Source organism: Dermacentor albipictus, chromosome 8 (genome assembly GCF_038994185.2).
Source record: "Dermacentor albipictus isolate Rhodes 1998 colony chromosome 8, USDA_Dalb.pri_finalv2, whole genome shotgun sequence".
NCBI lineage: Eukaryota > Metazoa > Arthropoda > Arachnida > Ixodida > Ixodidae > Dermacentor > Dermacentor albipictus.
In genome coordinates, this window is record NC_091828.1 from 55,241,134 (window position 1) to 55,267,286 (window position 26,153).

The window sequence follows — 26,153 nt, forward strand, 5'->3', positions numbered from 1 at the left end:
ACGCAAATCTGAAAGCTTATTCTCGGCGTGCACGGTAAACGGTTTGTATATTTTTGCCGGTGAGTTTCCATGAAGAGCAAGCAGTTAGAGAGTGTAGACAGGGCAAGCTTCCAAGGGCGTTTCGTCAATTTTTTGTTGTTGATGGAAGTCGCAGTTGCTGAAAGAATCCGTCGGCACGGGCGCCTACAACGACGCCAGGGTCAGAACCATCGCTCTGAAAAACAAGTTGGAGCTGCATGGAACAGCTGCATAGCGCAGTGCACGTCATTTTTTTTTTCTGTGTACGGTTAAAAAGAAATATCTCGAATATCCGCGCACTCAGTATGTAGGCCAACACGTACCGAAAAAAGGTTTAGTCTGTTTTCAGTAAATTTTGTTTTCTTTAAAACTTCACGCGTCTGCTCAGTGAAGCCATGGATCATCGTCATGCAGCGAGGAACCACATGTTTAAACGGCCACGGACCGGCAATATTCCGCTGTGAATGTTGCTCTTGGATGCAGCCCCGATGTTTTCCACTGCGCAAGTTGCATTTCTTTAATCTGGCAAGTACGGTTCCCGATTTGGTAAGTGAAACCTCGGATAATATTACGTTCAAACCGAGTGTTTTCACCGTGATAATGTATGTTTCTTAATGCTCATCGAAGGTAGGGTCATTGTTGAATGAGCGCGGCGTGGATCACTTTATGACCGTCATCTACCTAGATCAGTAATTGGCCGGCCTGAGCTGAAACGCTGCGATGGTGTAATATTGTGAATGGCTAGCGATCGTCGAAGTGCAAGGAATTAACGCATTGCCAAGTTTTCAATGCTTGAGCAAAGATCGCGAGCGGTCATAGTTGGAAACTTGCTTTTTGGACTCGTGGTCGCTTAACGGTGAGATGCAAATATATGGTGATATCAAAAACTAGACGCATATGAGTGGAAATGTTGTTAGCCGAGGGGGGGGGGCGTAAACATCAAACAGCAGGTGGTATTGCAGCCAACGCCATCCAGCCTGAAGTCATAGCAACAGCTGCTGATCCGAGTGAAGGGTGCTCAGAGGAACGAAAATTATTTGTTCTGTAAACCCATCAACTATACAGAGTGTACTTTAAATAGAAAATTAAAGTAATTAGCTAGAAAAATCGGTAAGTTGATGACAGTGCATATTGTAACAAGACAAACACGCTTCTCCCGCAGTCTTCTTGCTCTTTATCGTCCGCTCGCCGTTAACTACATGCAGTTTCAACAACATCCCGGACCTTGGAATTGCGAAGGTTTCTTTGGATGTGCTACAGTTCGGGTTGATGACAATTTCCCCTTCGAGAGTCTCAACAGAGTATACTTACCAATTGCGATGTGGAAATTTCTTGTGAACACTGGAGCCCTCACCGCAAAGTCTTTTCTGGTCCATTGGAGGGAGTTTGGTTGTGAAAGTGGTGTTAAAATAACATAAAGGACAAGTAAAATACATCTGCAAGCACTTCATCCAAAGAAGCTCCTAAATTCACAGTTTTTTGTACAGGCTACATGCCCAGATCCACATCGCGCCAGCTCTAAGACAGCGGAAAAAGCATGACGCCGCCCAAGAGTTTGGACGCCGCTGATTGTGCCGTTTTTGGCGTGCTGACGGCTCTCGGGTACCTGGTCGGCCTCTACTTCTCGTTTGCTCGCCGTCGACGACCGGTGAGTGCAAGAAATTTGTGTGTTTCGCTGGCTCCAACAGAACATTTTCTGTAGATTCTGGATTCATCATCATCATCAGTCTGGCTACGCCCCCTGCAGGGCAAAGGCCTCTTCCATACTTCTCCAACTACCCCGGTCATGTACTAATTGTGGCCATGTTGTCCCTGCAAACTTCCTAATCTCATCCGCACACCTAACTTTCTGCCGCCCCCTGCTAGGCTTTCCTTGCCTTGGAATCCAGCCGTAGCCCTTAATGACCATCGGTTATCTTCCCTCCTTATTACATGTCCTGCCCATGCCCATTTGTTTTTCTTGATTTCAACTAACATGTCATTAACTCGCGCTTGTTCCCTCACCCAATCTGCACTTTTCTTATCCCTTAACGTTACACCCTTTATTCTTCTTTCCATAGCTCGTTGCGTTGTACTCAATTTAAGTAGAACCCTTTTCGTAAGCCTCCAGGTTTCTGCCCCGTACGTGAGTACTGGTAACGCACAGCTGTTATACGCTTTTCTTTTGATGGATAATGGCAACCTGCTGTTCATGATCTGAGAATGCCTGCAAAACGCACCCCAGACCATCCTTCCTCTTCTGATTATTTCAGCCTCATGATCCGTATCCGCTGTCACTACCTGCCCTAAATAGATGTATTCCCTTACCACTTCCAGTGCCTCACTACATATCGTAAACTGCTGTTCTCTTCCAAGACTGTTAAACACTAGTTTTCTGCAGATTAATTTTTAGCCCACCCTTCTGGTTTGCCTCTTCAGGTCAAAGAGCATGCAACGCAATTGGTCCCCAGAGTTACTAAGCAAGGCAATATCATCAGCAAATCGCAAGTTACTAAGGTAGTCTACATTAACTCTAATCCCCTATTCTTCCCAATCCAGGTCTCTGAATACCTCTTGTAAACACGCTGTGAATAGCATTGGAGAGATCGTATCTCCCTGCCTGACGCCTTCCTTTATAGGGATTTTGTAGCTTTTTTTATGGAGGACTGTGGTGGCTGTGGAGCCGCTATAGGTATCTTTCAATATTTTTACATACGGCTCGTCTACACCCTGATTCCGTGATGCCTCTATGACTGCTGAGGTTTCGACTCAATCAAACGCTTTCTCGTAATGAATGAAAGCTATATATAAGGTTTGGTTATATCCCGCTCATTTCTCTATCACCTGATTGATAGTGTGAATATGGTATATTGTTGAGTAGCCTTTGCGGAATCCTGCCTGGTCCTTTGGTTGACAGAAGTCTAAAGTGTCCGTGATTCTATTTGTGATTACCTTAGTAAGTACTTCGTAGGCAACGGACAGTAAGCTGATCGGTGTATAATTTTTCAAGTCTTTGGCGTCCCCTTTCTGATGGACGAGGATTATGTTAGCGTTCTTCCAAGATTCCGGTACGCTCGATGTCATGAGGCATTGCGTATACAGGGTGGCCAGCTTTTCTAGAACAATCTGCCCACCATCTTTCAACAAATTGCTGTTAGGTGATCGTCCCAAGCTGCCTTCCCCCTTTGCATAGCTCCCAAGGCTTTCTTTACTTCTTGCGGCGTTACTTGTGGGATTTCCAATTCCTCTAGACTAATCTCTCTTCCATTGTCGTCGTGGGTGCCACTGGCACTGTAGAAATATCTATAGAGCTCCTCAGCCACTTGAACTATCTCATCCATATTAGTAATGATAGTGCCGGCGTTGTCTCTTAACGCATACATACGATTCTTGCCAATTCCTAGTTTATTCTTGACTGCTTTTAGGCTTCCTCCGTTTCTGAGAGCACGTTCAATTGTATCCATATTACACTTCCTTATGTAAACTGTCTTACGTTTGTCGATTAACTGGGAAAGTTCTGCCAGTTCTTTTCTAGCTGTAGGTTTACAGGCTTTCATACATTGGTGTTTCTTGATCAGATCTTTCGTCTCCTGCGATAGCTTACTGGTATCCTGTGTAACGGAGTTACCACCGACTTCTATTGCACATTCGTTATTGCTGCCCATAAGATTGTCCTTCATATCTTCAACACTAAGGTCCTCTTCCTGAGCTAAGGCCGAATACCTGTTATGTAGCTTGATCCGGAATTCCTCTATTTTCCCTCTTACCGCTACCTGATTGATCGGCTCCTTATGTATCAGTTTCTTCCGTTCCCTCCTCAAGTCAACGCTAATTCGAATTCCTACCATCCTATGGTCACTGCAGCGCACCTTGCCGAGCACGTCCACATATTGTATGATGCCAGGGTTAGCGCAGAGTAAAAATTCTATTTCATTTCTAGTCTCATTCGGGCTCCTCCACGTCCACTTTCGGTTGTCTCGCTTACGGAAGAAGGCATTATTAGCCGCATATTATTCTGTTCTGCAAGGTCTACTAATAACTCTCCCCTGCTATTCCTAGTGCCTATTCCCTACTCCCCCACTGGCTTGACTCCAGGCTGCCTCTTGCCTACCTTGGCATTGAAGTCGCCAATCAGCATAGTGTATTTTGTTTTGACTTTACCCATTGCCGAGTCACGTCTTCATAGGCGCTTTCAACTTCCTGGTCATTATGACCGGATGTAGCGGCGTAGTTTCACAACAAGACCTGCCACCCTCTCGTTAATGCTATAGAATTCCTGTATGTTACCAGGTATGTTCTTATTAATCAGGAATCTGACTCCTAGTTCTCGTCTCTCCGCTAAGCCCCGGTAGCACAGTACGTGCCCACTTTTTAGCACTGTATATTTGTTCATTTGTCCTCCTAACTTCACTGAGCCCTATTATCTCCCATTTAATGCCCTCTAATTCCTCCAACAGCACTGCTTGACTCGCCTCACCAGATAACGTTCTAGGGTTAAACGTTGCCAAGTTCCGATTCCAATGGCGGCCTGTCCGGTTCCAGGGATTCTTAGCACCCTCTGCTGCGTCACCGGTCTGACCACCGCCGTGGTCAGTTGCTTCGCAGCTGCTGGGGACTGAGTGCCGGGGTTTGATTGTTACATTCATATAGGAGGTTGTGTCAAAGTACTGCACCAGGGTGGCCAATCCTGCTCTGGTGAGGCAGTGCGTTATCAGTTCTGGTCATCGGGATCAGGCCGCACTCCAGGCCTGTTGATGCAATTTTATCAACACGCGGATTTTTTTTAATCCAGCGGAAAATTGCACGGCACCGGGATTCTAACCACGGTCCTCTTGCACGCGAGGCGGATGCTCCAACTCTACGCCACCACTGCACATCCTAACTCTGTTTCCCTCTGGATTCTGGATTAGTTACGTTTTATTAGTCTATCTGCGCCCCTCCGAGAAAACCAGTTCATTGTGCCACAACAAGAGAGGAAAGCTTATTTGTCCGAATGGGTTTAAGACTAAAGTTGGGTAAAGTTGGATGATGTCATCAATACGCAGTGATGCAGGCGAGGCAAATACAAACCGGAAGGTATCAGTGGTTTAGGAATCCAGTACATGAATCAGGCAGTTTGTCGTGCCGAAAGTGCGCTGTGGGTTATAAGGCATACCGTAGTGGGGAACTGCAGAATAATTTGGACGACATGGGGTTCTTTAAAGTGCACCAGAATTATCGCATTTAGTCCCAATCGAAACGCGGCCGCGGCGGACTGGAATCGAAGTCGTGATTTGTTGCCCAGCAGTAGACTGCCATAACCACTGTGTCGTAACGGTAGGCGTGTAAGCCAAGATCATATCAATGCAAAGAAATTTCACAGTAGGTATAAGCAACACTGGACCATGGTGCGGATAGAGTTGTGAATGGCACGAGCGCGAGCAAAAAAAAAAGCATGTCGTAGCTTTTTTTTTTCTTCTACGGAAGCTGTCATGTAGAATTTATGTTTGGCCATACGTGTGAATGGTCAGCAGTTGAGCAGGGCCGAGTGCAGCCTCATTTCGAATGCCAAATTCGATGTGAAATTATATCGAAGTTTGTGTCTACGTGCGAGTCGAGAATGTGTATTAGTGGCATAGGCATTAACACTCTATGTCCAAGTTGAAGAAAATGTAAAGAGGTGCAGATGCAAAACGACCACAGAAAGGGTAGAATGCTGGTCTCTCCACTTGCGGAGACACGAGCTGTGGTTCTGGGCGAACGTGTACATCTGTGCTTTACAGTTGGTCAGATTGATTTGATAAACTAAAGCAGCTGTGGAAAGAGGAAGCGAGAAAAGGCCCAATGCACTGGAAAGTCCAGCGTTTGAGGCAGAGCGTTGGGTTACTGTAGTTCAGACGAATTGCAGAGCCTTCTACCTTTTTCTGTCGACCTGTCTCTTCAGCTTGTTTCAATACTATTACGCGCTGGAAAATGTAATTTTGTAATTCCACTTAGCGCAGCTTTCTGCCTTAAATGCTGCGCATTCTGATAAATTGGGCCCTTTCTGGCATTCTTTGATCCAGTTTACATAAATAAGCAAATTGCCTTAGCTAGGTACGAGACACGTCAGTACACCTCCATGCTGAACCATCAGAACGTGCCTACAAAAGGGGAGAAACCAGCATTCTATGTTTCTGTCTCCACCTATTTTTTTCATTTTTCTCACGCGGTGGGACAGGTTGGGACGCTTTCGCAAAATCAGCTACAAAACGCTTTAGGAAAGCCTTCTTACAGCGCTTTAGGAAAATCAACACCGAAGGATAAAACTGTTTAACTAATTGGACATCTTTTAAACGCCTTAATAACTCGTGGACGTGCTCGAAAAATGTGATTTCACAGATAGACTAATTAGTGTCTCCAATGAACGAAACACGACCGAGGTCAGCAGGTAAAGACATGGCAGAATTATATTACAGTAAAACAGCACCTCTCGGATGCTGTATTCTATTACCCGCTCTACCATATCTGAGATACCTTCTATAACTTTTTCCATTTCTTCTTTAAAGGCGTATTGTTGGGGCATGCAGGTAATGACTATAGTATACTCTTATTCGAGGCAGTCAACATAACAGAAAATTCTAATTGCCATTATGCCTCACGATTCCTCTCTTCATCTGAAGGGGCGTTCTGTGGAACCATCTAATAGCGACAATCATTCGGTGGGAGCTATAGAAAATTACTGCGACGCAAGCAGGCGTATTATCCTTGCCTAGGAAAATCCATCCATCTTACTATTTGTTGATGAAGTAATCGCACGTCGTGAACGTTACCGAAAGCCTGGACATCAATCTGTGCTCGCCTCGCGTGCTGTAACGCGTCGCCACCCTCGGCATGTTTACTATAGCGAAGCTGTTTATGCCGACCCTGTGTCGTCGTGGTCGGACTTCGATAAAAAGGGGCCACGTGACCTAGCGGAAGAGGAAAAGAAGAACTGAACAGGAGGAAAGGGGTTGATGGGGAAAGGGGTTCTACCCACTGTGAGAATTCTATCTGATACGCGAATCTCGTACGGTTGTCACACGGTGCATTTTCAGCGATCGAGCGAGATCGTTATCGAATTTATCGACGATTGATTCCACCCTGCCGCGAAAGAAACAAATGTTATGCTGGTACTTTGTTGCCAACGAACAGTTCCCAGCGATTGAAACGCGATACTAGGACCTCGTGGCTATCGGCACTTCTTGCGCCAGCAAGAACTGCCGGCAGCCACGTCAATAATCAAACCCATCGAAGCAATCGTAGAAACAATTATAGCATCTGCATTTCAAGTGCTGGGCCTTGCGCCTAATATACGGACATTGGATTAGTGGTTCCACACATTCCATCCCAGCTGCAACTGTGTAGACAAAAAGTAGTGCGTACTTCTGCACTGTAAACGAAAACATACCCACCTGGGAGTTTAACAAGTGATGTTCCCTAAACCATCCCCCTACTTGAATATTTACTCCGAAGTATGGCAGCAATACAGCGGCATTCCGTCGTTTTACTCCGCTGGCTAGCTGTGGGAGAATTAAGCTGACATGACGCGATTTTACTCCGCTTCAAAATCATGTTCTCCAGTGTAAACTCTCCACATGGAGTTTAAAAAAACTACCCCCGCCGAAACGTGGTGTTGCCCATGAAGCTGTGCGCCGCGCCAGAGACTGCGCGCGTTCGGCGGAATGGGCAGTGGTCATGAGTGACAGTTTGTTTACATATGTTAAGTGGCCTTCCGTGACAGCGTTTCCTCGATTTGTTTCCAATATTTCCTTTCAGACAGTCTTATAGGCGTGCCCGAACTCACTGTATCTCAGCTTCAAGTACGTTAGCTGTGATCACTTCGCTGACAACGATGATTGCAAGAGCAACATTTTCATGTGCGTAAAGATGCTTAGGTATTCGGAGCGAGCTCCACCACTGGAAAAGCTGGCGCCACCGTCGGTGTCACGTGGCATGAGGAACACGTGCACACAGCGGCCGCGGCGGCTGCTTCGGAAACGCCGAAGCGAGCTGAGATCGAGTTTTTTAACTCCCACCTGCGCTGCGGCTCTGAATAATTGGTGCGACTTTCCCTCCTTGGGTGACTGCTCGACAATATTTGAAAGCACTGTAATAGGTAGCGGTTGCCTTTGGAGGCGTGCATCATGGTATGAATGCTCGGTGCCGCACAGCCGGACGTACGCAACGGACCCCGGTGTCAGCCTTATTCGCACGTAGCCGCAGGACAAGAAGCTGCGTGAAGTCTGGCTCGCGAAACTGAGAACCGGCAAACAGCCATCAGCTACAACTAGGGTTAGCAAGCGCAGACGCGAGGAAGAGTTCTGCTACGGCGCTGGGACTGTGATGTTCAGTAATTAGCAGAAAGCGCGCCATGAGACGCTCGCCAGTGCCCGCAGCCCTGCTAAAGTCGCAATGGTTTGGTCTATGAACTTGTTGCTGCTAGATACTGGCAAGTTCACTGGAATGGAAAGGGAGTGGTAAGAAACACATAAAAAAGGCATGGCATATGGTCATGTTTGTGCTATGAATTAGTGCACTGGATTACGAAAAAGAAGCAGTGGGAAATCGCACGCTGAGAATGCCGATAAACATGCAGTGCGACGCAACCTGAGAAATAATATTGAAACGTCGAAGAATTAAAAAAAGATAATATTGGGTCGTCGTGACGGCGCATCATAGTCGTCATAAGCGTCGAAGTATTTGTAGCCAAATTATTATTGAATAGCTCTGATAGCGTCCACGCAATGCTTGTGTACTGTCACATGCTCATATTCTGCTGCCTAAACCTCACAGCATGGTGCAAGAACGTGCTCACGTTGAAAGCGAAACTTTGTGCGCGGACATGCATGCGGACGCGCAATCGGCCTCTGCGAAACCTTGCGATCGCTGTATTGAGGCTTCATTCTGTTGTGCTCCATTTAGTTATACAGACATCCCACTATAAGAACGTATGCCGCATTGTTTGCTCTCAGCGTTTGTCTACGTTTCACGCAACAAGCCGGTTCGGGAGACTCCATCGCGGCGACCGCGCGCAGTGGCGTTCACTACGTATTCGGTAAAGAGATAGCGTCTGTAAACAATTCTGTGCTTCCAGTGTGCCCAAGATTATTATTTCGACAGTAAAAATACTTCCCTAGTTCTGAAAGTATGTACAGAAATGTCCAGGAGGGCTGCCACGTGGTGTTTTTGTTGAGCGCCGTAAGCGAAACCTATGAGGAGCTCGCCGCGCGATCCCTCATACTACGCAAGGGAGGCGCTTGCGACAGATGGCGACTCCGCAACTCCTCGCCCCCAACACCTCGAAGCTGCTCACTGACTCGTGATGTGAGCTCAGGTTTCCGACTGCATTTTCCTGCTGCGTTACCGTAGCTTGTGTTCTTCAGTACGTGCAATGTCACCTTCCGGTGTAATGTTTGAAAGGACCGCGTAGCAATGGCAACAGCAGCCACTGTTCGAGCGACGACGTCCGTGCTAGTCGCATATGAATGGCGTACTCCAAGTTCGTTACTGTGCTGTGATGCCAGCGAGAAATACCGGAGTGCAAGCAACTATTTTTATGTATCTGTGAACGGATATCCTCACCCAAGAAAAACGGTAGGACGGTAGCTTCTTACTGATCGATGTGAATAGAATTGTTATCGCGGACATCTGTTTTGATCACGTCGTTGTTTCCGATATTGCATTAACATTATGCTCTATCCCAGACACTGATTTGTAAGCAGGCCTACTGGCTCTGAGTGTGAGGATTCTTTCGACAGATCAGCGATGTCGCTCCTTTTCACAACCGAGAGAAATGAATGAACTGAGTGACTGAACGATATTCCCAGTGGGATTGCTCTTGTTTCATTCTTTCCGTCCAATTTTCCCTTTCCCTAGTGTAGGGTAGCCAACTAGGTTCAGTCCTGGTTAACCTCCCTTCCTTTGATTTATTATTTGTTGTCTCTCTCTCATTGCTTGTACACTGAGCAAGTAGTGCGGTCTAGCAATGTATGAATACGCACTTTTCGATGTTACGTCGGCTGCTGCGGGTCATGCTTACACGCAATAAATTCTTGCTATGCTACCCCTATTTGCACAAGCTTACTATCGCCTTGGAGCACACGCACTTACATTTTTCTTGCTTACTGTAACTAACGCACTACTTTGTTGGCGGCGAACACCATCAGTGTGCGAAGTCGTTATAACACTCACAGAATGGCATGCTTGTAGCGTTCCTACTTAAAGGACACAGTAAACGTAAAGCATTGCTGTGGAACTGGCGTCCATCTTGTCTACCTTTTATTCTCACTTCCTTCTTCTCTTCTCCTGAACCCAGACTCCTGCGCTTCTTCATCTTCTATTCCAAGGCTCATACCGCTTCACCCTTCCAGGTTTCTTTTGCTAACCCCTCCTGGGGTAATACTTGAAAACGTTTCCAATCGAAGCACATTCAACTGAGCCACGTTCGCCAATGTACCACACAGTCTTCAATATTCCTTTCTGAGTGGCCGTCTTTGTCACAGAGTAAGGACCATAAAATTTGGCATTGGATTCTCTTACTCCTTTCCTAACTAGAATGAGGTCAGCGACTTGAATGTCTGGAATATCTGAGCAATGTCTCTTGTCAAAATTTTTTTTCATTCGTTTACGGTACCTCTCCTCCTGCGATTTCTGTTTCCTTTCCTCGACGATCTGGAGATTTTCTAACAGCCCAAGTTCACGGTCCGCCTGAAGAATAGGGGTTTCTCCTGAAGAAGCGAATTGCGGGCTGCATCCCAAGCCGCTGGTGTAGGAGCGATTGTGATGTCTTACAGCTGCTTCTAAAGAGCATTTCCAACCACCAGGGAAACTATCGTACATCCTGATGTATTGTTTAACATCTCGTATAGCACGCTCTGCAAGCCCATTCGCTGCGGGATGGTATGGCGCACAGAACTGGATTGATATATTATGGTCTCGAGCCCATCTTGCTAGCTTTTCGCTCTTGAACGCTGGACCGTTGTCACATACAATTGTCTTGGTTGTCCTAAACATATCCCGTTCGAGAAGGGCGATGACACTATTCGCATCTTCTTTTCCTGCCCGTGCCGCGACCATCCTGGTGCATTCATCTATGGCCAGAAGAAAAGCTTGCGTTTTTCGGACTCCTTCTCGTTTCTTATTTAGCTCGGCGAAATCCAGGTGTATAACTTCAAAAGGAACGTTTGAGTGGCAAGGTATTATCATGGCGTCCGTAGGCTGCTTATATTTCACTTTGTTGATTTGACAAATGTGGCATGAACGAACGTATCGATTGACGTCGTCTTTCATGTGAGGCCACGTAAATCTCTTGACTAGCTTGTTGTAGGTGCGCCAAAATCCGTCGTGTCCTCCAGATTCTGGGCTATCGTGGTACAAATAAAGCACCCTGGAAACCAGCGTTGGCGGGACTTGATAGCGACCTTCCCTAAAAATCAATTGTTCAGTGCCTTCCCACAATTTAATTTCATTGATTTCTGCCGATTGTTCGTTGTTGGCCTGTATCATCAGTCTAGACAATGCATCTGCATCAGTCAAAAGGGGTCCAGGTCTGTGGGAGATGGTGAAATCGAACTGCTGCAAATAGTTCACCCATCTGGCGATACGTCCCTTAGGTTGGGTCATATTCAAGAGATGAGTGAGGGCTTGGTGATCGGTGAACAAAGTAAACTTCGCACCTTCTAGGTACGTACGGAAGTACTGAATTGCTTTGAGGACTGCAAGAGCTTCCTTTTCAGTAGTGGTGTAGTTGACTTCAGGTGGCTTGAGGGTGTAGCTGTAGTAACCTACTACGTGTCGCTTTTCTCGGCCGGGAGCTTCTGGACATTTCTGGTACTAGACTGCACCTGTCCCATAGTGTGAGGCGTCGGTATTCAGTTCAAAGGGTAAAGTGAAATCTGGTATGCGTAGAATAGGGTCAGCAGATATTCTGTGCACCAGATCACGGTAGACTCTCTCACATTCCTCATTCCACTCAAATGGAACTTCTTTCTGTGTTAGGCGCGTGAGGCATCTTGTTTTGATGGCAAAGTCTTTTATGAAGGGCCTGAAATGTCCTGCTAATCCCAAAAATACACGCAATGAGTGTACGTCATATGGTTTTACCAGTTGGGATATCCTCTCGACGGACTCTTGTTTCGTGCTTTTGGTAGTCCCATCAAAGACTCTTCCAAGAAACACCACTTTTCTTTGAAAGAACGCACTTTTCTTAAAATTAACCTTGAGGTGTGCCAAGCTCAAGGCATTTAATACCTGGGACAGGTGTGCCTGATGCTCCGTCTCTGTTTTGGAGAAGACGATAATATCGTCTATGTACACGTTACAAAAGACACCTAGGAAAGGCTTCAGGACTTCGTTCATAATCTTCTGGAACCATGCTGGTGAGTTTTTCCAGCCGAAAGGAAGCCGGTTATACTCGTACAGGTCGAAGGGCGTGATAAAAGCAGTGTACATTTTTGTTTCTTCGGTTAGCGGGATCTGCCAGAAACCTTTGCACAAGTCAATACGTGAAAAACATCGGCAACCACCTGTCTCATCTATAATCGTGTCTATCTTCGGCATGGGAAATGGTATAAGTTCTGTCTGTCGGTTGAGAACCCTGTAATCTGTGCACAGTCTGAAAGTTCCATCTTCTTTTGGCGCAATAGTTATGGGAGAGGCGAAGGGTGACACCGAAGGCCGGATTATATTGGCGTCTAGCATCTCCTGCAATTCCTTCTTCAACCATATCTTGCGCTCTCTTGACATGTTGTAAGGTGATTTTCGGATGACGGTCTTGTCGGTGAGTTCGAAAGGCACCTTGTGTGACGTCATCGCCGGTGGATAGCTTCCTATGCATACTAGTTCAGGATAGGTCGTTGCAATATCCTCCGCGCAATTGACAACTCGCAGGTTATCCTTTCTATCCGGCTGTGTCTCTTGCCTTGATAGTCCTTCCACTAAAACCGCATCGTCCCAGTATACGTTGATTTTTAGTTTCTTTATATCTGGTCTGGATAGCAGAAAGTCATACGTCACCCCCTCAATCACCAGTACTTCACTCGCTATTTCATGACCTTGGAACTCGATGTTTACTGAGGCCCACTGATTATGCATTGTCACTTTTCCATCGTAGCCTTGCACCCGTAGTACTCTTCCACTATGCAGGTGACTTGCATCTACCAGCTTGGCATTTATTATAGACACAGAAGCACCGCTGTCAACCAAAGCCATCATGTGTCTGTTTCCCACTTTCACAGGGATGTGAAGTAGGCTAGAGCAAGTTAAATAAACAGTCTCAGTTGTGGTCATCGGGTCGGACTGATCACCCTTGTTTATCAGTTTTTTGTCGTCGGAGCCTCTTCAGCGTCCGAAAGTAGGGGAACAGGGTCGCTGTCGATGTTATGCACCCGACCTCTGGGAGCGCGCCAACCCAAGCTCTCTGTGCCGCCTGCAAGGCGGCGCGGTTCTCGCTGATTACGGCTTGACCAATCCGTGCCGGACCGTGTGAAGTGACCGCTTGAGGTAGCGTTTATATTTTCTTCTGAAGTAAATGATATGTCGTGAAGGCACTCCAGGAGCCCGTCCATAGTTTTAGGTGACCGTAGTTGCACTTGCTTCAGGACTTGCGCGTGCAGTCCGTGCATTATTAGTGCTACTACGGCAGACGGAGGAAGCATAGGCTCGGCCAGCTTTAAAAGGCGGCATTTGTCAAAGAAATACTCTACGAGGGAGCCTTGCTTGAATTTGAAATTAAGCGCGGCGTCCCACCTTTGCACTGGGTTGCTTCGGAATGTCGTCAAGAATTTTTCTTTCCACTGATTCCAAGAGTTGCCAGCCTCTTCAATAATGTGCAAATCATACCACTTCCGTGCAACACCGCTTAAGTAACTACGCATGTTAGTAATCTTGTCCTCATTAGAGTGCCAGTTGTTCTTTCCAGCGGCATATTCATAGAATTCAAGCCAACCTTCTGGACGTGATGACATGCCGTCGAATGCATCAGGTTCTACAAATTTAGTCACTGGCTTCTCAGCGTTTAAAGAGCTTATAAGCGATGTCACTAGCTGGTTTTGTTGCGAAATCTGTTCTTGTTGTAGCCGAAGTGCTTTCAAAACGAGGCTCACCTCTTCCGTCGACGACTGTGATCCAGAGTCCTTCCGACGCATCGGTTGAAGAACTAATTCGTCGAAGATCACCAGAGGCAAGTTCACGTTCACAGCACCCTTCCGACGTAGTTCATCAGGGTCCATGGAAGCCTTCTCTAAAACCAGGTTCATGAGTTCTGCCGAGTTGAGTTCGCGAGGTAGTTCCACCGCTGGTTCATCTTCAGCTTGGTATCTCGAAAAGATGATCTTGTCCGCGGAGGTCTCCTCAAGGAAAAATCTCACCCACATGTTGGAGTTCGCTGTCGGCTGCGCCAAAATAATGTAGCGTTCCTACTTAAAGGACACAGTAAACGTAAAGCATTGCTGTGGAACTGGCGTCCATCTTGTCTACCTTTTATTCTCACTTCCTTCTTCTCTTCTCCTGAACCCAGACTCCTGCGCTTCTTCATCTTCTATTCCAAGGCTCATACCGCTTACCACAACCGAGAGAAATGAATGAACTGAGTGACTGAACGATATTCCCAGTGGGATTGCTCTTGTTTCATTCTTTCCGTCCTATTTTCCCTTTCCCTAGTGTAGGGTAGCCAACTAGGTTCAGTCCTGGTTAACCTCCCTTCCTTTGATTTATTATTTGTTGTCTCTCTCTCATTGCTTGTACACTGAGCAAGTAGTGCGGTCTAGCAATGTATGAATACGCACTTTTCGATGTTACGTCGGCTGCTGCGGGTCATGCTTACACGCAATAAATTCTTGCTATGCTACCCCTATTTGCACAAGCTTACTATCGCCTTGGAGCACACGCACTTACATTTTTCTTGCTTACTGTAACTAACGCACTACTTTGTTGGCGGCGAACACCATCAGTGTGCGAAGTCGTTATAACACTCACAGAATGGCATGCTAATTTTGAAATATTATGCCATTACCTTTTTCTTGCCATTTTGAATTAACAGTTTTGCGTTGATTACAGTCTTATTTTAATTTCTGAGAGGCAGATCTCGTATGAGCGAGCGTGTGATTCATTGTAATTCTGAAAACCGCACAGCTTCTCACTGGGCGGTTTCGAGGCACACAGTATCGTGACTACATATAATGACAGCATTGCTTCTTGTGTGTCGCGTGTATGTTGGATGACTTTCAGAGTTCTCCATTGCCGTTTCTCAAATGTTTACGTATGTCATGATTTATGCGCCTTCATTTACTTGTTTCATTGAGCGTATTTATTCATTTATTTATTTATTTATTTATTTATTTATTTATTTATTTATTTATTTATTTTTGTATGTACAGACCACCCATACGGGTATTGGATTACGGGAGGCGCACAAAGGAATAAGCGAAAGCACTGGGATCACAAATAAGGTCTACAGGACCCAACATCACTGCAGCTAAAAACATGAACAAAATACCTAAATTATGTATGAAAAAAAGGAAAGCTTAATGTGCAGATTACAGGTAAATCACAGACACCCCTCAAATCAGTACAGTAGACAATGGTTTATGATGAGATGGTACAGTGCACAATTACGCGTCACTTTGTCCTCGTAAATGCGATTTGAGCGCGGCCAAGAAGCTATTGTCATTTAATGTAACTATTGCGTTTGGTAGGCTGTTCCATTCGGGTATCGCGCGTGGGAAAAAAAAAGCTGATTTAAATGCAGATGTCAGACGGGAAATTTTGCGTATTTTACGGCTATGGTCTTTTCTTCGGGAAGTATACGTGGAAGGTTCTAGATAAGCTCCGTGGTCAATGCCAATTTTTTCGTTCATAATGTCGTTTAAGAGATTTATTCGGAAAGCTGCAGGGAGTCCCAGCCTAGCTGCTTTTTTAACGCGCTGACGCTGCTGTGACGGTCATATGCCTTTAAAATAAAACGCACCGCATGGTTTTGTATCGCTTCAAGTGTCTTTAGTAGCATTTTAGTGGGTGGAGCCCACTGTTGCTGCGCACTGTAATATTGAGCGTGCGTTGGAGATATACAGAATTTGTTTCACGTCACTAGGCACATTCCGAAAATTTTTTTAATAAAGTTTAAAACGCGACCAGCCTTCAAAGCTATATATTCGACATGCTTGTCCCACGTTAGATTATAGGAGAAATGCACACCTAAGTACTTACCATCCTTATATGAGGCTATTGGATGATTATATAAAAAGTACGTACTGAGTATTTTCACCTTTTTTTCTACTAAAGCTAATGTGGCAGCATTTTTCAGGATTTAGAGTCATATTGCATTTGCTGCATCATGCAATAATCCGACTGAGGTCCATTTGTAATGCAGCTGTATCGTCATCGTTTTTTATATCTCGACACAGAACGCAATCATCTGAATATAGACGAATTTTTGATCTCACGCCTCAGCTAATATCGTTTATAAAGATTAAAAACAAAAGTGGGCCGAGGACGGATCCCTGTGGCAGGCCAGATGTTACCGTTACGGAGTGTGATTGTGTGTCGTTGATTACTTTTTGAGTACGGTAATGTAGGTAGTCTTTTGACACAGTCTTGTGAGTACATTTCGAAATTTGACCACTAGCCTCTGCATATAAAAATGTTCACGCAAACTGACTCGATACCTCTCATACTGCCGCTGCACTTCGAAGAAACTCCGTCCAGTGCATAGTTAAAAAACAAAAGAAGGCAAAAAAAGCTCCCGTGCTTCCACGCGTAAATTCCGCTAGCGCGGAGCAAAAAATTCTACTCCGATCATACGGAGTATAATAAACTCCCAACCAGGGGCTCGCTAGAGGACAAGCATGATACACCCACGTGGGAGTTATTTCCGTTTACGGTGTGAGGAAAAAGCTGCTTAGCGCGAGCGTCAGCGATAGTTGGCGGGGAAACTTACACACACACACACACACACACACACACACACACACACACAAAAAAAAAAAAAAAACACTCCTAAAGCATGCCCACCACGCAGGCACGTACCCAGGATTTTTTTTCGGGGGGGGGGGCCCACCACCTCCATCATCATCATCACCACCACCACCACCACCATCATCATCAGCAGCAGCAGCCTGTTTAATGTCCACTGCAGGACGAAGGCCTCTCCCTGCAATGCGATCTCCAATTACCCCTGTCCTGCGCCAACCGATTCCAACTAGCGCCCGCGAATTTCCTAATTTCATCGCTCCGTCTAGTTTATTTGTCGTCCTCGATTGACTTTTCCTTCTCTTGGTAACCATTGTGTAACCCTAATGGTCCAACGGTTATCTAACCGGCGCATTACATGACCTTCCCAGCTACATTTTTTCCTCTTGATGTCAATTAGAATATCGTCTATACCAGTTCGCTCTCTAATCCAAACCGCTCTTTCTCTCTCTTAACGTTATGCCTAGCAATCTTCGTTCGATCGCTCTTTGCGCGGTCCTTAACTTGCTCTCAAGTCTCTGCCCCATATGTCAGCACTGGTAAAATGCACTGATTGCACACCTTACTTTTCAATAATAATGGTAAGCTTCCAGTCAGGAGCTAGCAATGTCTGCCGTATGCGATCCAACCTATTTTTATTCTTCTGTGAACTTCTGTCTCATGATCAGGGTTGCCTGTGATTAATTGACCTAGGTAAACGTGCCCCTTCACAGTCTCTAGTGGCCGACTGGCGATCCTGATCTCTTGTTCCTTTGTTGTTGTTGTAGCCTGTGGCACGTGTGGCTCCTACCCATGATGGGGGATTGGCCAAGAAATGGGTGGATTATTTCAAAATAATATAGAATATAATATAGCATTGAATAGGGTTGAATTACCGACTAAAATAAAATCAGGAAGGTGCTGTTGAATGAGGAATAATTAATTTAAAAGTAATAAAAAAATAGAATTTAGCAGGGCATTCGTTTAGATTCTGTAAGGAATGTTGACAGCGAAGCATGCATCCCTGTGGCTGAATTCCAAAGTGGACGCCCCGAACGAAAGAATTGCAGGTTCTGTCAAGTCCAGGTGAATTCTTCGAAAAGGTATCTCCAACAATCTTTTTCTTAACACAGCAAACGGCGGCAAGATAGAAGAAAGTGCTGTATCGTCTCCTCCTCTTCACAAAAAGAACAAAGGGTAGAGGGAACCAAACCCGACCTGTATAAATAAAAATTTAGGGAGGGAATGCGGCAGCGTAATTTGGTGAGGCAGACCTCAAGCATCTTTGTGTAATAAGATTCGCTATGCCAGGGAAATGCCAGGTGTTTATACTCTGGAGAAGCTGTCAAATGTGGGTTTCTGGGTTTCTGTGGGTTTCAAATCTGGTTTCTGTCAAATAGGAGTTTCTGTATCCTGTTCATTACTGTTTCTAAGTGAAGTATCGTGACTCCTCTTGGTACTGTATACAGGTCAGCTTAGAATTTTTCTGCTGCTTTTACTATATCTTCGAGATTGCTGATGATATTCCCCTTTTTATCTTTTAGTGCATACATCATGGTTTGTCCTATGCCAGGTTTCTTTTTTACTGATTTCAGGCTGCGTTCATTTTTTACGGCTTCTTCAGTGTTTCTCATGTTATAGTTTCGAATATCAGTTATTTTCGCCTTGTTGATCAGTTTTGACTGTTCCGCGAATTGCGTAACGCTGTGCGGCCGCCAGTCCCATACAACCGCTTAGAGCGCAGGACTCTGCGATTCTAGGCGTAATGCGCTCACCGCGAAAGGTTAGAAAAACACCCACATAAGCACAGCAGAGAAGTGGCTACGTGAGGCGGTTCGACCGATAACTGTAGAAGTGTCATTCAAAACAAGTAATTGTTCTCCACTTCCGGCGGCGTTTTCTCTACTTCCTTTTTCAATAAAAAGATGTTGATCCATAAATAGTCTCATAAACAACTCTTAACTTTTTCTATTATTCGCTTTTGCTTGCAGTTTGGTTTTTGCTTTGGCTCTGTCCCTTAGTATATCGCTTAATTTCTCAACTCCTTGCGTTTTTTGTTTCCAGTTGCCAATTTTGCACGAAAAGTGCTATACAGTTAGGGAAAAACAGACGAGGTAACGGGCGACAGTCATCTTGCTTATGCGTTTAAGGGTTATTGCAGGGTTTCATGATGGACGCTCTTTCACATTATTTTATTTCCCACCTTATCTAACCCATATCACGTGTATGGTTCCGGGCATCTGCCAGCGTCGCGGCGAGCCGTAACTCAAGAAAATAATGAAGCAAAGGGAAAAGTTAAAAGCAATTGGCGTTTTCTCCGGCCGCAACTCGTTCCATGAGAGTACAGACCAGCTGAGTAACAGCCGCATCCCTCTCCTGGTCCCAGGATCAGCCTAAACAAAGAGGGTTGAACTAACAAAAGCAACAGCTATGCGCGTGACGGTTGAATAGATGGTGACAATTGAACGCATCTCGAGTTAATCGCGCGGGTGCGGAATCTATGAGAAACTTGTCCTTCACATTACAAGAGGTGCCGATAACTACCGCCGTCTAAAAGGAGTGAAAAAGGCAGCATAATGCTGACCGATGAACAGCTGTCAAGTCTCAACATTGATCTGGTGGCGCTTTAGGAATGTGGGCGGTGTGGTGGCGTAGGTGGGGAGGGGGGAGGGGGTATGTCACTTGATTTCGGGGGGGGGGGGGCCCGGGCCCCCCCGGGCCCCCCCCTGGGTACGTGCCTGCCACAACGCGAAGCATGCAAAAGCGAGAATGGGGTGAAAGAATGGTGAAACAAAAGATCTGCAATGTAGAGTGCTTGCAAATTTTGACTTGCATTTTGTAACACGCGGTGTAAGTAACCCAACTTTACTGTTCGACCATCATCACGGACTGGAAGGGGCTGTGATTTTTTTTTTATGGCATCGAGCAAGGGAACACAACTCGCACCAGATGGCAGTAGGAGACGAAGCACTCTTGCTCATGCAGTTCACGCCGGCTGGCCATGGCAGCAACAGCGCAGCGATGGAGACGTTCCTCGGCGGTCGCAGGCTCCCCGAAGCCGCCCTGACAGTCTCAGTTCTGGCCTCCGTGGTCAACGGAGTGTCGGTGGTTGGCTTCCTCGGACACTTTTACGGCTACGGATTCCACGCTATCTTGCCACTGTCCGCCACTGCACTGGCGGTGCTCGTGACGTCGACGGCACTGGTGCCTCTGTTGTACAACATGCGCGCTGCTTCTGTCTTCCAGGTAGTTTATTGTTACCAATGTGTTGTTTTCATTGAAAAAAAATGTCCTGTGGCATTTGAAGTTTCTATGCCGATGTGTTTAGTAGACATGACTACCAACTGTTGTGGGAAGAGATGCATAGCACGTCGTTAACAATTTAGACCAAAAATTACTTGGCACATATAAAATACCTTCACTGAGGTCTGTTTATGGCAAACGTTCGGCCTCTGGTGTTTGTTCAATGCCTAGGCGTAAGTTGACTTTAAAGCGAAGCTTTCTTTGCGTCTTTTATTTCGACATTTCTACTGCTGATGCTGTTGTGGCTGTATTGCACGACGCGCCAACGGGTGTTTCGGAGCGTGTGTATAGAAGAAGGAGCGCGGCAGAGAGGAACGGCGGCGCGAGAAACTCGTTTGGACCATGCAATCGCGTCGCATACGCACAATGTCCTCTGCTATTCCCGGGGCGTCACCACATTAGCCTCTTGACAGATGTAACTATCCGTGACATTCCGCAAAATCACTGCAGAAACTACAAGCCAGAATGGGAAACCGGGGACGTGAGAAGGCAAGGAAACGCTGCTCCTATAGATACGACAGCGGTGGCAGGCACACTGAACGTATAGTACGGGCCGTTCCTGTTTCTTATAAAACATAAACCATGCAAATTTTTCAAGCGGACAACTGAAGGAAGCGCGCAGACGCAAAGCCGCATAACGCGCACCATAGGGTACAGGTGTTACTGCGGAAGCAGTCGCCCGTAAAATGAACACACAGTGTCCGCCGTGGTAGCTCTGCGGCTGTGGAATTGCTCGAGGTTGTGGGTTCGGTGCCGACAGCGGCAGCGGCGTTTCCAGCGAAGCGAAATCCTAAAATGCTCGAGCGCTTAAGTTTAAGTGCACATCAAAAAATACCAGGGTGTCAAACTTATTCTGGAGTCTGCCACTACGGCGTGCCTCAAAATCCGATTGTGATTTAGGCATCTACAGTCCCATAATTAAATTAAAGCTTAACACTTCTGCCACCACTCGATGCATCATGTGGGGCAGTGAGAATGCTGACACTTTCTCGGAGGTTAGTACAATGGCGCACCACAACGCCTCAAGCAAACACGTTTCGCTGGGTATTCTGTGTACTGCGTCGCCAAACAGCAGTGGTCGCGCAAGGTAACTTTTAACATCAACTCACCACTCTCACATTGGACTAAATGTAGAAGACGTTAAACCTTCGCCGTCGACATCACCGCTGCTTATCGTCAATCAAAGCAAAGGGCACAGAAAGCTTCGCTTACATCGATTTCCACAGTGCGTGGGATCCGCGTAATTTCATGTGAATGCTTTTTAATTCGAAGGAGAAAGACATTTCCGTCATTCAGTCACTAGCATTCAATGAACCTCCGTGATGACGCAAAGGGATTTAGTTACATAATTTTTTTTCACACAAAAGCAAGAAGATGCCGCTATACTAATGCACATCACACACGTAATGTGCAGGAGGGGCCGTCCAGAGGCATGCAGTCGCTACGATCCAATTGCTCGTTGTGCCGATTGCAGAACTGCGCACGAGGTCCCGGGTTACATTTGGGGCCGCCGCGACAACGCTTCGACGCGGTTGGAATACGAAAAGGCTCGTGCAATCTGACTCATTATGTTCAGATTAACGTGTAAAGAACCTCAGGTGCTTTCCATTGAGTGAGAATACGCCGACTTTTACTACAGGTGTTCTGCTTTGCCGCGTAAACAGCGAACTTATTTTAATTAATGAGCGCCAAAGAAAAAAATAATTTTCTCGACAGTATAGCGCGTTTTGTTTTGTAACGTCACTTTGCGTAGGTTTTCTCTTATAAGGTGTAAGCACTGATTAAACACAGGGTCCGGGTTGGCGTCCCATTTCTCTTTCATGTACGTCAGTATCTGCGCCTACGTTTCGACAACAAAGTCGGAATCACTGCTTGCGTCGTCTACTTCATCTTCAGTGTAAGTAGAACCTGGGACATTTCGGTGACCAACTACGAATGTCCGAATTTATTGTTGCTTTGAAATAGTGAATAACTAATAACGACCATAATCAAGACTTATTGTCAACACGAGACTTGGGCGAAGTCGATTAATGTGATTCCTCATTAGGCTATAGACCGTTTACAGCGCCGCAGCATGAGCACTGCCATCTTGAAACAAGTGAACACGTCGACAATTAGCGCCTTCCGACTCCCCCTTTCGCACGGCGAATGATGTACTGAGTAAAAATTACCGTTTTCAGTTTCTGCTTGACTTATTCACCGGAGATGCAGTGCTTTCTGCCTCTGCCGAAAGCACAAACAGAACGTTACTGCTGATGATAATTTACAGACGGCCCTATATTACCGTGTTGGAGGCGAGAGGAATACTTCAAGTTAGAGCGCTTGCGTCCTTTGATGTACGGATACCCGCTTGCGCACACCTTTTACAGCGAAGCTGTGTATCGCTAGTCGATTCGCCCTTCCGTCTGTCGCTTGTACGCCAAAAACTCCCCCGGCGCAACCCCATGTGCACGCGCGAAAGAGAAAGAGAGGCGCGCGATTGGATGCGTCATTAGTGACGTCGTTGCTCTCAGTTGCAGCCGAGCGTGCTCGCAGCAGTTTCTCTCCGGCTCCGTAATGTGTAGGCCACGCGTCACACGTAATCCTGAGGAGCAGACAGCTTTCGATCAGCAACGCCGCCAGCAGAACCGGCAACGAGCTGGTCCACGCCGTGCCGATGCTGCAGCTCGGGCACAAGAACAGGCGCAAGCAGCAACTGCTTACCGAGGATCCGGCAGCCTACCATGCCATCGTTTAATGAACCGTCGGGATTAACCCAGCGATAAACACCGGAGCCGCACGTTTCAGTTTAGCTGGTTAAGCATATGTGATCTTTCTGTGATCTGTGAAGCGGTGATGTTTCTTTCTTATAGTTTCCCGTTACAGATGCTAACTGCTACCGTAAGACTCTGTAATCGGTCGTCGCGGTGGCTATGTGTAAGCAATTGTACAGTAATTTCTTTTCAAATAATTTTGCAGTGCCAGTATGATTGTCTTTCTCTTGTTTTAACTGCCCCTGGCAACCATCGGTAGTCTTGCACATGCAAGCCCCCCTCCCTTCCTCAATATGCATGCGCTGCCAGAATTGTAAAACTAATATATCCATGAAGGACTGCTTTAGTTGGGCTAATAATATATTCGCTGATCGATCACTGAAGAACGAAGAAGTCATTCGGATAAAAGCAGCATAGAAATAACGTTTTCCGTCTGATGTGCATTCGCGTTTTGCGCTTCAATGGTACTGCAATCTATTTCATTATGCTTTACGTGCTCAGAAGAAAATTTGCTGTGAAAGAACACCTTTTCATTTCGAGCACATGCCTCAACGAAGGAAAAAAAACGTTCACGCGGGAGACGTTCTCGGTTTATCATCATGACTGCATGCGTAGTGCACTGCAATTACGTGTGCGTACGAGCCCTGACTAATTGTCTTCTGCTGGCAATCAAATACGAATCGCCGAACAGGAAACCTTTGTTAAGAAGCACATGAGTGCGCCGTCATCACAAAGTGTGCGAAGGAACAGTCAATTGTTCCTAGCTCACTTGCTGTCGTAACTGTCCATATTGCAATAATTTCACATCTCATCCCATTGTGAAGGCTGCATAGCCTAATCTGTGAAAATAGCTACCGATATATGACAGGGGCTAATTTATTTGCCAAAGCTCACTGTGACTGCACAGTTTACGTATTTTTTTGGCGCGGACGCGCGCACTGCCTGACCGCAGATGTTGCTCTACGGGGTGATGTGGCAAAGCAGAAAATTTTGAGTGAGTGAATTTCATATTCGAACACAAATACAATAAGACTTCATTAGTAAATGCATGCAGAAGTTGCAGGGGCCAATGCAGCGATTGATGGACTAGGTGTTTCCACGCCTTGCACGTGGGCTAATTTGCATGTTAAAAAATTAAACTCCTTGCGAGGATGCGTAAGCTCAGTTTAGTTAGTGGTAGGTTTTCTTTTTTAAGTGCAGTCATGGTTTTTCGTTTATGCCCTTTTGCTGAAAAACCGAAACGGCGCACTGCTTCACGTATACATTCTCCATTGCAGCAAACCCTGGGAGCAGTGGGAATCTACAGTGCCGCTGTTGGAGTTTCCACAAGTATGTAGCAAGTTCACTTCCTCCCGACTTAAAGAAGAACGTCGCAAAGGAGTGCTGGAGAAAGGCGTCATTTCATATTTTAGGGGCAAAGGAGACCTAAGCTCCTGCCTTACTCTATCGATTTATTTTTATTTTTAGGGTTTAGTTCAAAATCTTAATTTACAATCATGAATATATATTTCACACACCACATATGTATGAATACTAATGAAGTTACTAGGTTTACTTCTAGACAAGCGGTCAATGACGACTGAGCGGTAAATGCGAGAGAAGTTCATGAGAATCATCGACCTCGCAGCTCTTTGAGGTACACTACCGCGTGACCGGCTTCCCACATTTCACACACATACACTTTTTTTCCTACTTTGACACTCCTAGTTCTAACGCATTAAAATACCAAAGTAAGTATTGTCGTAGACTGTCAGAATCATTGCAAGTATGTTGGCTCGCTTAAGTTGCCGCTGAAATGAGGGATTCTGCTAAACTTATTTTTGTATGCATGGCGGCACCTATAGGCCTACACAATTTTGCACGGTTGGTTCGCCATTCAGAAAAAAAATAATTCTCAACAGTAAACATCACATTGCAATATGTACAGCTCACATTGTGTCCTATAACGACAATATCGCAAAACAAATTTTATTCTGCAGTATAGAACGTCACCAAGTAAGCTGTATGGGTTATTTGCTCGCGCCATATTAGCACCGAAACGCAGCGCTACAGCCACGCGTGCTAGCGCCACCGACAGCGCCGAGCGATACTAATCAGTCCTTTCGAAGCAAGTTCGCAAACAGCGGAAAGCATGACACTTGGAAAGCAAACAGAAATATGTGACCTACTGTTGTTTTGGCGTTAGTTATTCGAAAAAAAAAAAACCGTTGTAAAGACGTCCCAGAGGCGCGGCAAGCGTCCAAATTCCCTTGAAGACCCTCGAAAGACCTTGAAGAGAGAGAGAGATAGAGTGCCTGACTTCAGCGGCGCGACGCGCGTGACGAGAAACGATTATCGTGACGTTGCTATTTTTTTTTCAAGGAATAAATTGACTAAAATGAATCAGCCCGTGGTTGTTACTTTCCTATAGAGATTTTATGAGGCGTTACTATCGACTCCAAAAGCATCTAGCGGTGAGGTTACCACTATGCAAACTAGAAGTGAGGCGTGCAGACAGGACACAAGAGTAGAGAAGTGGACAACACGAACGCCGACTATCAACTGAAGGGAGCACTGAGGCGAAAAATGAAAGAAGACACAAAACTCATCTGCGCATGCTCAGGAATGGTAACACCACGTGTCAATCGGGTACACGTGCTGGTCTACGTGAGAGATAACTGTTAAGACACTTAATCTCTTCCTTATGTAAAGTAATCGAAGGCTGACTCACGCACGCACTTCCACCATTATAGATATGCCATGCCTCTACCATAAGACGCGTATCTTCATTCTTATGCCTGTATAGTATCGCGCATTCATCTAACTTTGGCTTGCAGTTACAATCTCGGCAATGTAGCGAATGATTAGAAGGCGATCCACCGATTAACGACCTTTTATGCTCCATTAGCCTCTGATTGATACACCGTCCCGTTTGCCCTACGTAGAACTGGCCACAGCTAAGGGGAATTTGATATACCACCCCCATACGACATTCTGTAAAACTGTTGTTCTTATTGTGCTTCACTGGACAAATATCTGTTCGTTTTTTGCCTTTAACCCGCTCCTTTTTATTCTGTACGGCAGCGCATATCTTACCTAGCTTATTGGGAGCAGTGAAAGCAACATTAACATCATATCTACTAGCAACTTTTTTAAGCCTGTGCGACACTGAATGAA

General features: G+C 45.9%; 1 protein-coding gene across 1 annotated transcript in view; it reads left to right on the plus strand.

Moving 5' to 3' along the window:
- The first annotated feature begins 454 nt into the window (after positions 1 to 454).
- Positions 455 to 26,153, plus strand: part of LOC135921730 (sodium-coupled monocarboxylate transporter 1-like) — a 157,432-nt gene continuing 131,733 nt past the window's right edge. The window contains exons 1-5 of the mRNA XM_065456027.2: positions 455 to 543; positions 1,506 to 1,666; positions 19,927 to 20,187; positions 22,076 to 22,141; positions 24,275 to 24,326. Of these exons, the coding sequence (XP_065312099.1) occupies positions 1,556 to 1,666; positions 19,927 to 20,187; positions 22,076 to 22,141; positions 24,275 to 24,326 (490 nt within the window). The 5' untranslated portion in view covers positions 455 to 543; positions 1,506 to 1,555. The remainder of the gene's footprint in view (positions 544 to 1,505; positions 1,667 to 19,926; positions 20,188 to 22,075; positions 22,142 to 24,274; positions 24,327 to 26,153) is intronic.